The sequence below is a fragment of the Arctopsyche grandis genome, chromosome 5 (assembly GCF_051622035.1).
Source record: "Arctopsyche grandis isolate Sample6627 chromosome 5, ASM5162203v2, whole genome shotgun sequence".
In the NCBI taxonomy this organism is placed as follows: domain Eukaryota; kingdom Metazoa; phylum Arthropoda; class Insecta; order Trichoptera; family Hydropsychidae; genus Arctopsyche; species Arctopsyche grandis.
In genome coordinates, this window is record NC_135359.1 from 28486077 (window position 1) to 28503933 (window position 17857).

The following is a 17857-nucleotide window of genomic DNA, read 5'->3' on the forward strand; positions in this document are numbered from 1 at the left end:
GCAAGATATATTAGAGAGTCTTAACACATCTTTACAAAACTCGAAATCCTCGGCGGTAGTTATCAAGGGTTTGTTTGGATTAGCTACAATTTTTATACCTGCTTTCTATTGGATATCTAAACAATTCTACTTGGAAATGTTGGCGAAATTTTCAGCGTGGTGTGAAATTGTCAGCACTCAAAGGGTTAAGCAAGACATTTCCGTTCAGAAATTCAGATCTCATCCGAGTGATGTTATCTTAAATAAATGACTTTGTATATATATATATTTTGGTTTAATTTGAATAGTGCACATGTTAAAGTATTCATTTTCAAGACACTGGGTAGTTTTCTAATCGTTCCTGCCGCACCCTATATATAACAACAATGAACAAACAATAAATCATTCAAAAAAAGATGATCGAAAATGTACAAAATAAACATGTATATTTATCACATAGGTAAAATAAAGGAGACGGTTTAAATTCTACATTCAAGTCGAGACGAGAAGCGAAAAAATGAGAATGCTCGAGTATGTACGTACTACGGCGATTAAGATTATTTCGTTTTTCCAAGACATTTAAAATATAAATCGTTTTATTCTCATTCCCAACGACAAATCCACTTCTTTCACTACGGCACACAAACAAAACAAATATCGTAGCAATATCGGTAATTCATAGTTCTTTGGACACCACTCGCACTCGTGTTCACTGCATCGACATTCCCTGAATCCACGTACTGAGATCACTGGTTTCGTTGCATTCCAAGACCACTTCCTGACCCTCTTCCGGCAGGAGTAACTGCTGGGCTGCTGTTCTGCCCGAGAGGTACGCGCCGTGAACCGTTGAATAGAAATTGCTGTGCGTATGCTCGCCGGCAAACAACATAGTCGGCTGAAAGACGATCGCTCATTGATAAAATACACAATAGAAATAAATCATTTGAGTGATGCATCGATATTATTTACCTTTTTTTGCCGATTGGTGTATAGCGGTTGGGCAATTTGTTCAATATCTATTTGAGAAGCACCGACGGCTATGGCCGTGTAGGATCCTCGGCTATACGGTTGCTTATGCCAACTAGTGCTGTAAATAAATATAAAAGTGTCAGCAATTATTTCGGAAGCAAATGTATGGATGACCTTAAATAATGGTGTCAGAAGTGGGATAAATGTATAGGAAGGATTTCATAGTAAATGGTTGTTGTAATGAAACTTTAAAAATAGCATTGTTTAAATACGCGTAGTTCTCCAAAAAGGTTGCAACTTTGAGAATCCCTTTTGTGCAATTTAAGAGCAAACTTGTGTGTATGTATATATTTGAAGTTTGAAGTCTGATAATTTGGATTCATATAATCCATAAAAGAAGATATACACGGTGTTTCATAAGTATGTACGGATAAAATACTGCTTAGGGTGAAATCACACAGGGAAGAACGGCACGTCGTGTGCTTGGCTCCCCACTGTGGGGGTTCTCCTACATATCTTCAAATATGGGATACACCGTTATTTATCACTGTCAAGCAAGGATAAAACTATACCGAAAACACTCCAGAGGCTGATTTTGGGACGGTGTGTGCTAGTCGTGCCTTGAATATGTGCAAGACATGCCACATTTTTAAAAGTATCTAAAAAAAAACCCATATGCCACGTTCCTTCTTGTGTGATTTCGCCCTTAAGGTGCAGACACACATTGGAATGTAGCACTTGTAAAAATAATGCTAGCACTGACGCGATCTAGGCCAAAATGCACCCCCTGGAGTGTTTTCGGTGATATTTTTATCATTGTATTGAGTCATCGATAACGGTGATCCTCATATTTGAAGAAATTTATGAGAAAGTTGTCTTTTTATATGAATTAGCAATGACTCCAAGACACACCCATTACAGTTGGAAACTATGACCCATGCATTTTATTAAGTAATGATATTTAATTGAAAAAGTTACTCATGTAGTTTGGATTTGTTTGATGAAACCCCATTTGAATGATATGACATAATCAAAAGACAGATTTGAATTGACATGAGGGAAAGATGTTCTTATTACATTATAGTACCTTATCAGATTAGCAGGATCATACCCTCCAAGATTGGTCTCGATTAAGTCAAAAGATGTAGGAATATACAAGGAACAAACAAACAAACATAAAATCTTACACATATCTGTGAAATCTTACCATACGCACTTTTGCGGTTCGGGAACGAACGGATCGTTCAGAAACTTCCGTAGAATCTCAGTACACTTCGAAGATACAGTTTCGCTCGGGAGCGTCTCCATATACTCGGCCTCCTTACCCGAAATCCAACCCAGCAGTATAGTATCGGAGACCTTCGAAAACGAATAAATCTTCCTGTACCAATTTGCAGGAATATCCGTCGGATCGTCCGAGTGCGGCTCCCACAACATGAGCACCTCGGAAATGGTCGGATTTAAAAACGGCCTATCATAGTACAGGAATATCTTATCGACGGTACCATACAACAACCGTTCGATGGACTCTGTCTTATACTTGGGCAGCGGCGGCTGAAATATGGCCGAAGCCTGTTCTTTAAGTACTCCCAACGGCAATGTGCAAATCACATGATCGGCGTGGATTATATCTCCATTCTCGCACACGATTTCAACATTGGCCGGACGAAGCTTGTGCTTCAGATGCTCCAGCGGCTTGGCCCCTCCCTCTAACGGAGTAGCATTCGGGCTATCGTCTATTACGGTCTTATCCGAGTCGTCCGATTCGTTCCCGGGGTCGTCTATTCCAGAATCGGTCGGACTTTGGATCGAGCCGGTGACGGTGCCCCAACGTATCGTCTTAACGGGACAGCTTTTGATTATGTTCTCGGGAGGAATTCTCCGTACGATCGGTTCCAAGATGGCGCTATAGCCAGACGGCAGAACGATATTGCCGCCTTGCAATTCGGTGTAGCTGCCGAGCTCGAGCAGGTCTATCTCGTTCATGGAGTGGCAGCCGGATATGCAGGTCTCCCGTTTGAGAAGGCATTCGAAGATTAGACGGCGCATTCTTTTTTCTTCCGATTCTGGTATTTTGTCTAAGTACAGTGCTGTTTCTAGGTTGATGTGTTCGCCGACGCTGTTTATGTCGGGCGGGGGGAGGTATTGGCATATGAAGTATTCCTCGCATCTCTTCAGGAAGCATACGTAGGCTTCGTATATCTCTTGGAGGAGGTCGAAGGGTACTTGGCGGCCCAGCTCGGTGGCGGCTATCACTCTGTGGGGTTTGGGGGAGTTGAGGACGTCTACGAGGCCGTTGGCTATGGCGAGTTCGAACATGGGGTTGCCGAGGACGCCGTGGATCCAGTTGGCGCCGAGTTCTACTCGCTGGGAGCCCAAGGGAATGGCGACGACGCGGCCGCCTATGCGAGAGCGCGCTTCCAGGAGCAGGAAGTCTCGCTGTCCGTGGGCTGCCAGGTGGTCCGCAGCCGCCAGGCCCGAGACTCCGCCCCCCACCACGACCACACGACAACGGCGCACACTCATACCGGTCCTGCCGCTGCCACAGCCGCAGCCGCCGCCCCCAGCATCGCCCTCAACCGCGGCCCCCCGTAGCGCTGCCGAGCATTTTGACACTTCGCGGATTTTTTTCAGGTGTGCGAGCGCGGCCGTAGCGCGCTTCGCCACGGCCATTGAATTATTGGTGCGCTTTGATATTCTTCAGCCCGGCCTGGCCTTTGTTATCGTCGGTCTCTCTTATCGGTTGTGTTATTCTGTATTATCAGCAGGGCTGTGCAGTCGTTAAAAAAGGAACACGACTTTGAATCTGTTGGATTCTCGATCATAGCCGATGAAACAGCAGTCACTTCGCGCCTTGAGCGTGGTTGGTTGTCGCCTAGTTTTTGGACCAGTCAATTTTTAACTGGTCATGGCCACTTTAACGGCAAGCTCGCATCTATGGGCTTGGTATCTGAATCCTTTTGTCCGTGCTCTTTTCCGGAGCAGGATGCAGATCATATTCTGTGGTCCTGTCCTGGGATGGAGGCTGAGAGGAGGGTTCTGCTGGACAGCGTCAGGGGTTCTCTCATTGGCCCCCTACATCATGGGGATCTAATAATGAGTAAAGCATCGTTTAGAGCTTTCGAAAAGTTCGCGGAATGCTTTGGGAAACTGTCTTCCCCTGGATGCTACTACTCCACTTAATTGCAAAAGCATTTATGTGTTGATTTATTATTTTTTTATATTATATTCTGTGAATGTGTGTGTGTGTGAGTGTGCGTTTGCTTTTTAGGTGAGTGTATGTATTTGTGGTTTATGTGTGTGTGTGTGTGTATATATGTGTGTGTGTGTGTGTGTGTGTGTGTGCTTGCGTGCTTATGCACGCATAATCATGCGTACATGTATGTTTACTTGAGGTGTGCGTGCATTCGCACGGCTCATCTCAGGTTTTGTTTCCTACCGCATGCGCGCTTTATGTGTTCATGCGTTATTGTTAATTTTGTACTTGGTTATGTACAGTGTGGTTTTTTTTATTAGAACAGTGATGTGCGGTTGTTCTTGTGCGATATTCATGAACAGCCGTCTCGTTCTCCGACGAAAGGGTCTCTTGGACTGTATTCGTCGGGGGGGTGGTGGCCTCATGTTGAGGGCTTTAAGGGTCAAATTCCGTGACCTTTAAAGCGGGCTTAGAACAGAACAGTTATCACTGGGAGTCCGTTTTGTAGATATGTCTAGTGAGAAGGCGATGATTCGTGAGGAATTCCTTGGATTTTTCAGCACATTACGTCGTGTAAAAACATGGCTTAGATCTACAATGTCAGATGAACGTCTGTCTGGATTGTGCATGTTAAGCGTACACATAGACAAAGTGAACTGCAACAAAAAAGACTTTGTAGGCGGGGTAGGAAGTGTTGACCGTATCCCAGCCTAACGAAACACTGTTGTGCTTGTTTTAAGTTGTTTTATTGTTTGCCTAAATATTGTACAAGTGTATTAGAATATTTGAGGAAGTTTTCTCGAAGCGGCTATTGGCTGTTGACTTGGTGTCGTGATGGCCGCTGGATCTGCAATGTGTCGTTGCTCTGGATCCGGCTGAGTTGCAAGCGTTCTTCCATTGTAGGGTAGTGTAGTGGTAGCTGGTCAGATGCAGGATGTCGACTGCTGTCGTGGTGGCTGCTGCCTGTTGACTGAAGTTGTCTGGGTTGGATCTCCTTTTATATTGTTTTTGGGGATCCACGTGACTTGTTTGCTGGTGATTAATTCTGAGAACCGCAGGTGGTGTTTACGTGTGCAAGTTATGCGAGGAATGTGGTTTAGGGTAGAATATTTTTATTTATTTTATTTTATTTTATTTTATTTATTTGGAAAATTTACAGTTTACAGTTTATTAGATTGATAGTAAAAAAAAAATATAATTATGTTAAGTAAACCATTAATAATTTTCACATATAGGTAAAAAAAGAAAAGCTCAAACATTTAAAATAAGAAACAAAAATGATAATAGAGTAAGATAGTTAAAGAAAACAAAAAAAGAAAAAAAATAGAAATAACAGTATAATAAAAATATCAGAATAATAAGAATAATAATATGATAAAAATTATGAAATAATATAAAAAATATAATATATAACAAAAAACAAAAAGACAAAATAAATACATCAAAATAAAAATTCATAATCATAATCATAAACTTTCATTAAAATTAATCATCGAAAAACAAATTTGCAATAATTACTCTAGCTTGTATAGCATTAATATTAAATAAGTCAAACATAGAAATTGTTAAGATTAGTGTGTTGACGGTGGAGCTTGCACGCCAGATGAATGAGCTTCTTCCATAATTAGAAAAAGTATTAGGTATGTAAAGGAGCTCATTACATCTAGTCATTCTATTTGGTACACGCAATGATAGTCTGCTCAATAATTGAGGACAGTCAATCGAGCCGTTAAGGATGTTCAAAATTGTTGAGATGTCAGCTATCTCCCTTCTTTTGACAAGAGGAAGTAGATGCTGACACCTACAAGCATCTTCATAGGAAGTATAGGTTAATCCAAAACGGCTACTGACGTACCTCAGGAATCTCTTCTGAATGCGCTCCAATCTGTCTCTTGCACCAGAGTAATCTGGGTTCCAAACTTGGGATGCAAACTCAACAATACTTCTTACGTATGCACAATATAGTATTTTGTATGATTTTATAGTAGTAAAGCATTTCGATATAATATAATAAATATATCGATATAATATAATATATAGAAGTAAAGCATTTCGATATAATAAATATTTATTCTCGAATATGTGGCGTCGTTCCACTCGATTTAGTTTTTATCGCCCTTTGTTCCAGTGAGTCTGGATGTTTGTTCAATGGGTTACAATGTAGTTGTTATTTGTGCACTTTAATGGTTGCAGGTGTTCTTCGACTTCACGTCGTTCTGCTTGATTTGTTTGGGTGGAATATTCTCGAATATGTGGCGTCGTTCCACTCGATTTAGTTTTTATCGTCCTTTGTTCCAGTGAGTCTGGATGTTTGTTCAATGGGTTACAATGTAGTTGTTATTTGTGCACTTTAATGGTTGCAGGTGTTCTTCGACTTCGCGTCGTTCTGCTTGATTTGTTGGGGTGGAATTTTCTCGACTCGAGATGACGTCAATGGTTGAGCGTGAGAAATGTATTCTCCGTCGCAATAGATTTTTCGATTGCGGTGACGAGATTCCTACAACTTTATGGACAAAATTGTAGATATGTTTGGTAGTGATAACAGACGACTTCAGTTCTTGTTTAAAGAATAAATTTTATTTTAAATTTATGTTGTAATATTTTTTGTTATATACATACAATATCGTGTTAATAAAAAAAATTGTTGCTACAGTATGCCCTTCATTACTACAGTGTCCTGTCCGTTTGTTCACCATACAAATACGCTACAGTAAATTAAAACTACATTAAAACATTACTAAAAATATTTTGCCCCCCCTTAGAAAATTTTCTGCGGGCACCCATGCCATGACAGGCCTATAGCTCCGTATTGGCCAAGTTGCGGCAACTTTGCAACCGCATCCGAGCCTATTAAGTTAGAGCAACAGGGTACAGAGGGTGTACATCCCTCCCAGTAAAGTACAAATGCATTCTATTGTAGCGTATGCTAAAAGGAGCCGCCGTTATAATTGGTTTCGAGGATTATCTCCAGGCTTAAGTGCAAGTCGGCTAAACAATGAGAAACCCCTAAATGCACTTAGCGGCGATAGCGGCGCACTCGGTCGAATTTCCATGGAGTTCTTAGAACTGACAACGCCAAAGCGTGGGACTGCACATCCGAGTACGTGACTAAACAATGGGGAAGTAACCGGACGTCGAAGATGCCCTGAGCGACCTGTTCGTTATAAGGAGGTACTTAGGCGATATCAAGACATTCTGGACGGAGCACAGTAAATGCTGTGACACGACTTTGGCCTTTTACTTGGATCCTTCACCCACCCCTACGCAACACTATTTTCGCCGTCCATATGGACTGCAGACCATTATAGTACATATTCATGCTATTTTTGTCTGCATTTGATCACCGGTATGGCCAACGAGCTACTTCAGCCCGATTAATCTCTGCAGCCCCCCCTCTATGAATTCTCACGAGCCGCCACTGGTACTCAGTAAGTTACTGCAAATGTTCGCTCGGTGTGTTAATTGTCGTCATGATTTATTTTATTTTATTTTACATAGATATATTTACGTAGATATTTAGCCAGCAGTTTGGCTTAATGGTAGCGTATATGTATGTTTAGCGCCAAGTGATCAGTGGGTTCGATCCGCCATACTGCTGGTTAGATTTGGGGGTTTTTGGACTCCAGATTGATCGTTTCTCTATCAGAGTTTGCCAATTTTATCTGATCATTGTTGAAACGGTTCCTCAAATTGGCAAATAAATCTTTTCCTGTATTCTATATTCCTATATAGCTATATTCCTTATGTATTTTTAAATAAATAAATGTAATTCAAAATTGCCAAAAACGATCTCTTTCATTCTATCACTTTTCAGTGCACTTTTCAGGAAATATTATATACATACATAGGTGTGTTTGGGCATATTACACTACCAATGTTATCACACGATCCACGCGTATCACGATCTATGTATGTACATACATATGCCGGAGTGAAATCAAAGTATCTTGATAATATGGCCGTGTATCCGAAACTTTTTGAAATCTGCTGTACCAGGAGGCGCGGCTCAACAGCCATGTAGGATATTGAAGATATATCAGAGACCGTGTCAGGAACAAATTTAAACAAACTAATTCTGTCTTACGAGTCTTGCTCGACATTATGGAAAACGAACGATAGAAATTACCTTATTAAATGTAAAAAAATAAAACCTCAGTAAAAGTAAAAAAAAAAACGAATTTTTCAAATACCAGACATCTCTTCAATTTGATATAAACATTATAAAAATAAACTTTGTGTGATTTAATATTCACATTTTATTTTTATTTTTTATTTATTATATTTTATTTTTACAAAATCAATTAATCAAACATACTCGTCTAAGAGATTGCTCCAAAGCGACGAGTGTGCTATAAAGATTAAGAAGTACATAAGGAAACAATACAAGTTAAATAAACAAATTATATATACAAATATATAAATTAAATAAGGAAAAGATAACTAAATAAAACATGAAATCATAATTAAAAACACTAACTCAACCTTTCTAAATGGTCGCGACCTCCATAACTTAGGAAGTGGTGCAGAGAATGAAGAGACGTGCATTAATTAGTTAAAAAGTCAATAAATGCGAAATCAGAGTCATGACCTTGACCTTGACTCGGACTTCACAGCCCTGTAAAGCCCAGTACAGGTTATTGTGATATGTGCGGATTGGTGATTTTATAGTGTAAATAACGCAAACCTTTTGAAACGCTAGTTACGAAAGGACCGGTCGCTAGCAGTTTTATAAGCGCCATCTTATTAACGCGGCACTTTATTCGCGTCGGTATTTAAGAGATTTTAAGGCCAAATTTTAAAAAACTTGATTTCGATATCGAATTTCTTATTTTATTTTATTAATTTATACCAGGAAAACCCAATGCGCCTTCCTGGCCAGAAACATTGTACATTTGGTACAAGTACTATTAGTATTATAGAAAGTAAATACATATCAATTAACATCTATGGTCGCATTTGTAAATTTGCAGCATTTTATACAATTCAGCGAAATTCTAGATTGCTGAAAAGTCGAGATTTTGCGATAAAATGGGTAAGGTTGCTAATTTTTTGGAACCGTTTCAATGAAGATCAGATAAATTGGTAAACTCTGATAGCTAACGAATGGAACCTGGAGTCACAAATCCAAGGTCTGGCTAACAGAAAACAGTGGGACTTGAATCCGTGACCACTTTGTCCAAAGCAAGACACTCATTTTATAAGATCATAATAGAACTTCCAACCATCACATCATTTGGGCGACCTCGCAATTTATTGATATCATTTATTCAATTAATTTCTTAGAGTTATCTCAAAACTGTCATGTCCGGTGCCATTCTACAATTGCAATGGAATTTTCTAACTGCTGGGACTTGGATGATGACTTTTTTTTACAAACCTCTTTTATATTTCACTTATCATTAGAGGTAGGACGGGAAGCGCGCCGTCTATTGTTCCATTATTGTTAATGCATTGTAAAAAAGGTTCGGCAAACCATTAACAATGCATTTACAACATGTGAACAATGAACAGCGCGCTCTGGGTCCGCTCTTTACAGTTATCATAATCATTAACTACATTTTTTTAGAACATTAAAATGTTTACGATAAAATGTACGATAGATTCTCAAAATAAGTCATGCATTGGGTCAAATATTGTATATTGCTATCTCTTTTAATTGTTCAAATGCGATTTTGAACAGTTAGTGTTTTCAATATTCAATTTTCAATATGTTGAAAGGGGGAATGTTATCCTTGCCGATTTGGCAAGGATAACATATGTATATTTTAAGTACCTCGTTCGATTGTGTGGACATATCTGATTTGAAATCGCATTATTTAATATCTATTATTTATTTTATTACATTTATCTTTAAGAATATAAAATTTACTTATATAAATGAACATTATTTGTATTTGAAAGTGAAAGAGAAATATGGAGATTTTTTACAAACATCCAATATGATAATTTAAAAAATTATATTTAAACACATTTTCTATGATAATGCTTTTCTGACAAACACGAAAATTTCCAAAGAAATGCAAATCGACTTACAAAAATTAGCGAAATGTTTCGATTTTTCAACGTATGCCAAATGAGGTTGGCAAAAATGTCATATTTTGAAATGAATAGTACGCACATTTCAATAAAAGAATGTGGCAAAAAAAAAAAAGAAACTGTGTTATAATACCAAAAAAAAACCCAAACAATTATATAGGATTGCTTTTCATATGTTAAAATAGATGAGGCAAAAATTATGTTGCTGAACTTTCACTTTGCAATTCTACACGGTTAAGCACATGGACAGAGGCGTCGCATATATTTTTTTAATTTACGCAAATGTATTATATATAAAAAAATATATATATATATATATAAATGCATACACAAAATATTTTTACAAATTAAAAATAAAATAATAATAATAATAAAATTTATTATTATTGCTTTTTATCGAATCATATGACTCGGGGACACTAGCGGATCCAGAAAATGGTCAAGGGGGGGGGGGGGCATTTTGGAATTGATATTGGCTTAATTGAAAAAATGTGATTTTATATTAACATTCTTATGATAATAATTAAGTATAGGCGCTAGGGTGCTATTTTCCAGGAAAGATGGGTTGTCTATTATCAATTTCTATTGTGAACCCTTTTATTTGCTCTCTAGCTTTGTAAGTTGACAATAGGCAACCCCATTTCCTGGAAAATAGCACTCTAGCGCCTATCCTTAATAATAATAAATAGTCACCGGACCCAGAAGGTGCCGCGTATTGTTCAAAGGTAGTAAATGCATTGTTTAAGTTTGCCGAACCTTTTTTACAAAGGATTTACAACAATGGAACAATGGATAGCACTGTGACTATCCGGTGTCTAATAATAAATAATAGTAAACACGGTACAATCCTATACACTTTTTATTATTTTTTAAGAGATTATTAAGGGTATTTTTAAGACAAAATTATTCTGGTATGAAACTCTTTTAAAAATGAAGTATTAATCATAATATAAATTCTAATTTTCGTTTTTGGCGTTGCGAATCGATTCAAGATCTGTTCAGGATCTAGGTCTATGTCCCAATTAATGTGTAACAATGCCATGCAATTGTTTTTGTTGCTCTCCAAGTAAAATCCACCAAAAACACTATGCCATAAATTATCATTTCGCATTAAACTTAGCCCGCCTACCTGAAAGGGTCGTGTAAAAACAATATTTGTAAATACACACATTTTCCTAATTTCGTCTACCCATCTTTCCTGCGGTATTCCTTTTACCCTTTTGCATTCTCTCGGGTAACATTCAAGTACTTCTTTTGTCCACCTTTAGTCCATTCTAATAGCCGCGTAGCCCGTCCATTGCCATTTCAATCTCTTTATTCTATCTAATATGTCCACTACCCTTATCATACTTCTCACCCACATGTTCCGCTTCTTGTCTTTCCTCGTTATGCTGAGCATACAGCGTTTCATACTTCTTTCAGTGCATTGAACTCTGTGTAGCATCTTGGCGTTCAGTATCCAAGTTTCACATCCATACGTCATCACTGGCAAAACGCATTGATCGAAGATGAAGAGATAAAGAGACGTATGAAATTATGATGGAGTGCATTTGGACGAATGAGTGTGGTTTTTGAATAATATATTTAAATATGAAACATTAAAATTACACTGTTCGATACGAAAAATGGTTCAGAGACGAGATATGACTATTCTTATAGATCTATGCCCAGTTAACACGAATCTGGTAATAAAAAAATGTTGATTGGCTCGAGATTCGGAGATATGTGTTTTTTAAATCGCGCGGTTTTTCTATATCTTGGTGTTGTTTGGTCGATGTCTCAAAATCTGTCAATTTTCTGTTCAAAATGAATATTGGAATCTATAGTCGGGTATTTTATCTTTCACTTGTTGTACTTTTCAGCTTTCAAATATCTCTAAGTAGTCGTCCAGTTCAAATCAAAAGTCAAAAGTACGTATTTTCTCTTTGGATTTTTTCCCACTGTTAATACTATTTTATATTGAGTATTTTCTATTGAAACATGTTAATTGGGATAGTGTTCTAGCCACATTATTTTTTGTTTTCGTTTAAAAGGGTTAATTGAAAGTGTGCTGAATTTTAAATCGGTAAAATTGCGAGCTAAAAGTTCGCACTATTATTTACTCGTATTTACACGAATCTTAATTGAATTAATAGGGATAATATATTAAATTGTCTTTATATGAGAATTAAATAAAATTCCACTTAAAAAAATCATATTTCGACTATTCTTGTGGATTAATAACAAAAGTTCGTTTATTTTATCGAGGTAAGCCAGTTGTCAATTGAATTTGTGTTCACTGGGTATAGATCTATAAGAAAAGTCATATCTCGTCTCTGAACCAAAAAAAAGTCGTCATTTGTTCCAAAGTGGGTGCCATGGCACCTCTCGTGTATCCGCTAGTGCTCTCAATGTGGAATATTGGTTATTTAAAAATATATATCGGTTCATTTGACAGTCAAAGGGTTAAACAGTTAAATGCCACTACGCCTATGAACTTGTACGCGTGTGTAGATGTAACTACCACGTTGACTTTGAACAAGTATGCAGTAGTGGTGGAGGCGGTTTATTAAGTAATGTTTGCAGACGTTTTAGAGCCGTGGTTCAGTTGGTGAGAGGACTCGAACGATAGAGGACAAACAACCTGAGGGAGTGATGACATCAAAATACCACACCACTTTCTTTGTCCTCGCGGCCCTCATAGTCGCCGTGAGTTGTAAAGAGTCCTGCGACAAGTTGGACGGAAAGAAACTCCTGGAGGGATGCTCGTTGCTCAAAGGACTGTCCATCATCAGCAAAGGTGGCACCCTAGTCAACGAATCCAACTGTGATGTCCTTTTACCCAAGTTGATATTCGCCAAGGAGCCCAAAGTCACCTTCGACAGTGCTAAGGCTGTAAGCGTACCAACAATCAACTCCTTATCTACTCTTTGTATGTATGTAGTTTTAACACGTACTAATATTGATAAGACATTGTTTTTAAATATTTTCAGGATAAATTCTATACAGTTTTGGCCATCGATCCAGATGCACCCAACCACTCTCCTGGAAATTATTTCTTGCATATGATCAAGTCAAACGTTCCAGTAAGCATTACATTACATATTACGCAACTTTACGACTGCATGTTTAATTTTTTTGCATCAGCAATACTCTACTTGCATTTATTTAATAGCATTACTGTATAGCCTGTTGACGCGCAACACTTAATTTCGGAAAAATTGTAGTATGATTTATAAATTAAAACTGGTTGAGTTGTGTAAGCTTTGATTATTTTTGAAAATATTAGGAAATAATACTAAATTAATTGAAATAGTTTGTTTAAATGCTAGTAGTTGACTTAAATTTATTTAATTTTGATACTATTAGCCGGCGTTGCTCGGGTGGATGATTGTTATATAAAACGGCATTGAATCTTTTCCAAAAACCGTCTACGGTCTTAATTCAGATGGTATTCCAAATTCGGTGTATCAAAATCGAAAACTAGATTTGCAAAGTGACTAATTTTTAGATTGAAATACAGAATTATGTGTTGTGCAACTTATTTCATACTCTTTTTCCATTTTACGTGGGTCAAGTTTTATTCGTGTACAATTTTTGCTGCGTGTATACCGGAATAAATCTATCATTTATTATTGTCAATTTGCGGGTAGTGTATATATATGAAAGTGTATGCATATTTTTTCCGTTTCATGCATATTAAATAGAGTAGTAAATACTTCAGATTGTTTTTTTATACTGAAATTTTATTCGAGCGGCAACTTTTTGCACGGCAATCTGTCACCGTATAGGTCAACAACTCTTCAGTTTCCATCTTAAAAAGTGATCGTTTTCATTATCGATGCAAATTAATCGTTTAAATGTCCGTCCACTTCACAATGGCTACTATTAAAATGTACGTTCATATCTACGACTTTCAAGGACGAACACACACACACACACTTTAATTCGCAATCCTTTCGAATTGGCGACAAAGAGATGTTCTTCTGGTTTTGTCAGTTTGTTTGAGCGAGTATGTGTGTGCACATAACTAGTCTAAAGGTTTTAGAGCGATTCTCAAATATCATTCGAAACCTGTACACGTCCAAAACAACTTTCACCAGAATTTTCGACTGCAGTTCTATGAATCAATTTCGTCACAACGTGCACTGAATATTTTAACCGAAGAAAAAAATTGCTGTTTTTTTTTCTTTACTTATTTGATGCATCTTGTAACATTATTTATTTATTATAGTTAAGCTATAGTGACATTACAGATAAAAATGTAAAGTAAAGAGCAAAAATAATAGAAAAAAAAAAATTAAATGAAATATGAACAATTAAATGCGAGAACACATTTACGATCTCAAATTAAACAACTCCTCAACCGGATCAGCATATTTTAAATTCAAAAAATCCAAGCTAACAGAAATCTGGTTGAGGAGTTTGATGCCCCGAGCAACAGGCGACGAAAAAATCAAATCAGTACGTGTATTAGGAGAAGAGAACAAACTGTGGCATCTAATGTACCTGAGATAAGCATATTGGGAAGAATATTTTGAATCCAAAGCCTCACTTATAAGTTGACCGTTTTATCAATCGTACTATTAGTATGGCTAATAATGCTATTAGCAGTTAATTGGATAAAATTACGTTGGCCATGATTTGGAAACATTTTAACAACTTCCGGCCTGATGGCTACAATCGTTGATTGGTGTAATTTCGTCAACATTATCTAATTAATTTAATTTCATAATAGCATGTTTATTTTTCAGGGGTCGTCTCTTTTGGAAGGTGATATAACAACTGGAGTTGATGTAACCAGTGAGTGTCGCAAATGACAAATTATTATTTGTTTCGTTAAGGTTTACTTATTAGATTTGATTATTTTAGAATATAGAGGACCTGGTCCGCCGAAAGGTACCGGAGATCATCGCTATTTGTTCGTTGTATACGAACAAAAATCTGGTGATTTGAAGTTGGAAGCTTCGGAAGTCAGGGCCAGGTTCAATCCATCGGATTGGATGAAAGATTTGCCGCTGTGCGGACCGGTTGCTGGAGTTCAATTCAGGGCCAGATTCGAACTGTGAAGTTTGGAAAATTGAAAAAAAAGAAGTTACGAAAGTATTTTCGTTTTGTGATAATAAATATTATGTAATAATTCGTTGGGATACTTTGAAATTTGTACGAAAATGCCGGCGTATACTTTTTGTATTGGCGAAATAAATCGAGTATTCAATTGATGTAGTATTTTGTTTTTATTTTAAACAATAATAAATTTGTATTTTTATTTAAATATATTATGGTGTATTCAAATTTGTATGAGATGGTGCGAATATTCTTTATTTTTATTGATTTTAAGAACACACTCAAAAGTGCGGCACAGGACTCGTAGATTGGACTCTCACTGTGAAAGGCTCGTCTTCATGTCATTGTTAATTTGAACGATTTTATTATTTTGACACTTTTCTCCTACATTTCTTCATATACATATGTATGTACGTATGTGGGGTGACCATACGTCCCATTTTTTACGTGCCTTGCGTTTGTCCGTCGTACAGAAGAATTTTATTATACATATTTCCATATTTATCCTTGTTTTTCCAAATCAAATTATTTCTTAAAAACAAATATTATTATTGAAATATACATTTGCATATGTAAAATATGTACATTCTTTTTAAAGTAACATTTAAAGATTTTGTTACATCATTAATTTTTCTGAAAAAATTCGGTTTGTTCTATTACTTTCATCATAATTATTTTTAAATAACTGTAAAATACAATATTATATCGTCTATGCATAATTTGTGTTGTTTCATTTTCTTCTTATAAATAAATGTACGTTCTGGTAAGAATTAAATTACTAAAAAAAAGAAGAAATGAAAATTAAAGGTAACAAAGTTTTCAGTTGCACATAATTTTTTGCAAGGAAAAGAAACCGTTATATTTTTGGAAATTTTTAGTTATTTTGTTGGTAGATTTTGCACGTTTTAGAAAAAATATCAGCCTGCGGCGCATGAACATGGAAGGGTATATTATTTTTTTTAATCTTGTTTATATTTTCATTGTACACAAGAATTGTCGATGCGGTGCAAACGATCGAAAAGCGCCAGACAGACAGAACCACAGATTAACGACACGTGTTCCTTATGCGTGCGCACTGCTCGCACTTACACTAAGCGAAATCTCCCGACATACCTACCCTGTATACGTTCTGTGCTTCTGATACTTTAGTTCCGAATTTTTCCTTATTAAATTATTAAAAACTCGCCAGAAAGAACCAACTCAATTTTAATAATTACCATTTTAATAATTACATCTGTGCACATCGAAAGGTTACTCGTCATCTGATGTGCAATTTTCCATTCGTCAAGTTGAGAATTGCGTTTAAAGCAGCCATTCAGTTAATCTGTGGTTCAATCTGTCTGGCGCTTTTCGATCGTTTGCACCAAACCCAAGAATTGTACATTCTGAAAAAAATATAATAGAAAAAAAAAATCCTTATACTATTGTTTTAGCTGATCCCAAACATGTATCATCCTAGGCTGGACCGCCCCTAGAAAACTAGGTTCCCGGAAAAATGCACTAAATTGCACTGAATAGTGGCACAGTTTCGGGAAGTCATAATTTTCTAAAAAAGTACTTACGCAATAGAATTCCACAAAAAGGTGAGCACCCTCGGATAACATACAAACACTTCTTGACGTTTTTTTGTGACATTATATTGCGTTAGTTCTCCTTGAGCATCTTTGAAAGTTTGGATGTCTCGAAAGTGCAACTTTCTCGGGTGCATTTGTCCGGTTAACAGAAAAATAGCCTGTGTACGGGCCAATCGTCATTATAAGTACATTTCACTATAAGTCATTCTCCATATATCCGCCATTTTTAATCGATTCTCATTTCTCACCCACAATTCATCTTTTGATCATTTAATGTTTTTCCATTTATATATATTTTTACAAGAATATAACAACTATGTACATATGTAAGTTTTGCATCCAAATTATGCTATGAACAAAGTTCACAGATTAAATTATCATTTAATCTTCTTCATACAGGACCGGAAGAGTTTGACAGGAATTAACATAGTATTTATTTTAATTTGAACCTCCAGCCAATTAATTGATAATTAAGTCAATTCTAAGTTTTATACCTACATCTATCAAATTTTCCTTATACATATTTGTTTCAAATTGAAAATATAACTAGTAGCAAAGACGCAATCCTTTTTAAAGCAGAGCTCTGTAGTATAATTTTAGCACGCATCGATAGATGTCTTTGCCTATCCGATTGTAGGAAATTTAAATTCGAAATATTTTCAACCTGTTGATATAGCAACGTCTCCATGGACACGGATAAGAACAGCCAACGAATTATTTAGACCTTCCTTTAATATTATTATTAATTTGCATAGAAAAGCATCACACAAAATGAACTTGGCTTATCAAACTCATACTAAGGAAGTATTTACCCAAGTTTTAAGGTAATTTATTGAGGGAGAGGGATGGATAAGAGTCGCCCTGGAGCCGGGCCATCACCTGGATACCAACTGGAGGCACGCCACTGTGCGCCGTGACATTTAACAACTGAGCCACGGCCGCGCAACCCCTTGTAATTCGAGGCTGGCAACCTTCAAAATGGTACCTATGGCAACAGCTTCCTACCAGGGTTGATCACCCTTGCACCAAACCTCCCGACAGAGTTGTCAACAAACCT

General features: G+C 36.9%; 2 protein-coding genes across 2 annotated transcripts; one reads left to right on the forward strand and one right to left on the reverse strand.

The window, feature by feature from the left end:
• Positions 1-5110, reverse strand: LOC143911665 (spermine oxidase). Its single transcript, XM_077430654.1, has 3 exons — positions 2156-5110; positions 949-1066; positions 1-874 (listed from the first exon to the last, which is right to left on the reverse strand). Exons 1-3 carry the CDS (start codon positions 3619-3621, stop codon positions 689-691), a joined length of 1770 nt encoding a protein of 589 aa, XP_077286780.1. The 5' UTR covers positions 3622-5110; the 3' UTR covers positions 1-688.
• Positions 5111-12513: 7403 nt separating this feature from the next.
• LOC143911749 (protein D2-like) lies at positions 12514-15384 on the forward strand. Its single transcript, XM_077430767.1, has 4 exons — positions 12514-13054; positions 13153-13245; positions 14914-14962; positions 15032-15384. The coding sequence occupies exons 1-4, from the start codon at positions 12815-12817 to the stop codon at positions 15226-15228; spliced, it is 579 nt and encodes a 192-aa protein (XP_077286893.1). The 5' UTR covers positions 12514-12814; the 3' UTR covers positions 15229-15384.
• The last annotated feature ends 2473 nt before the right edge of the window (positions 15385-17857 follow it).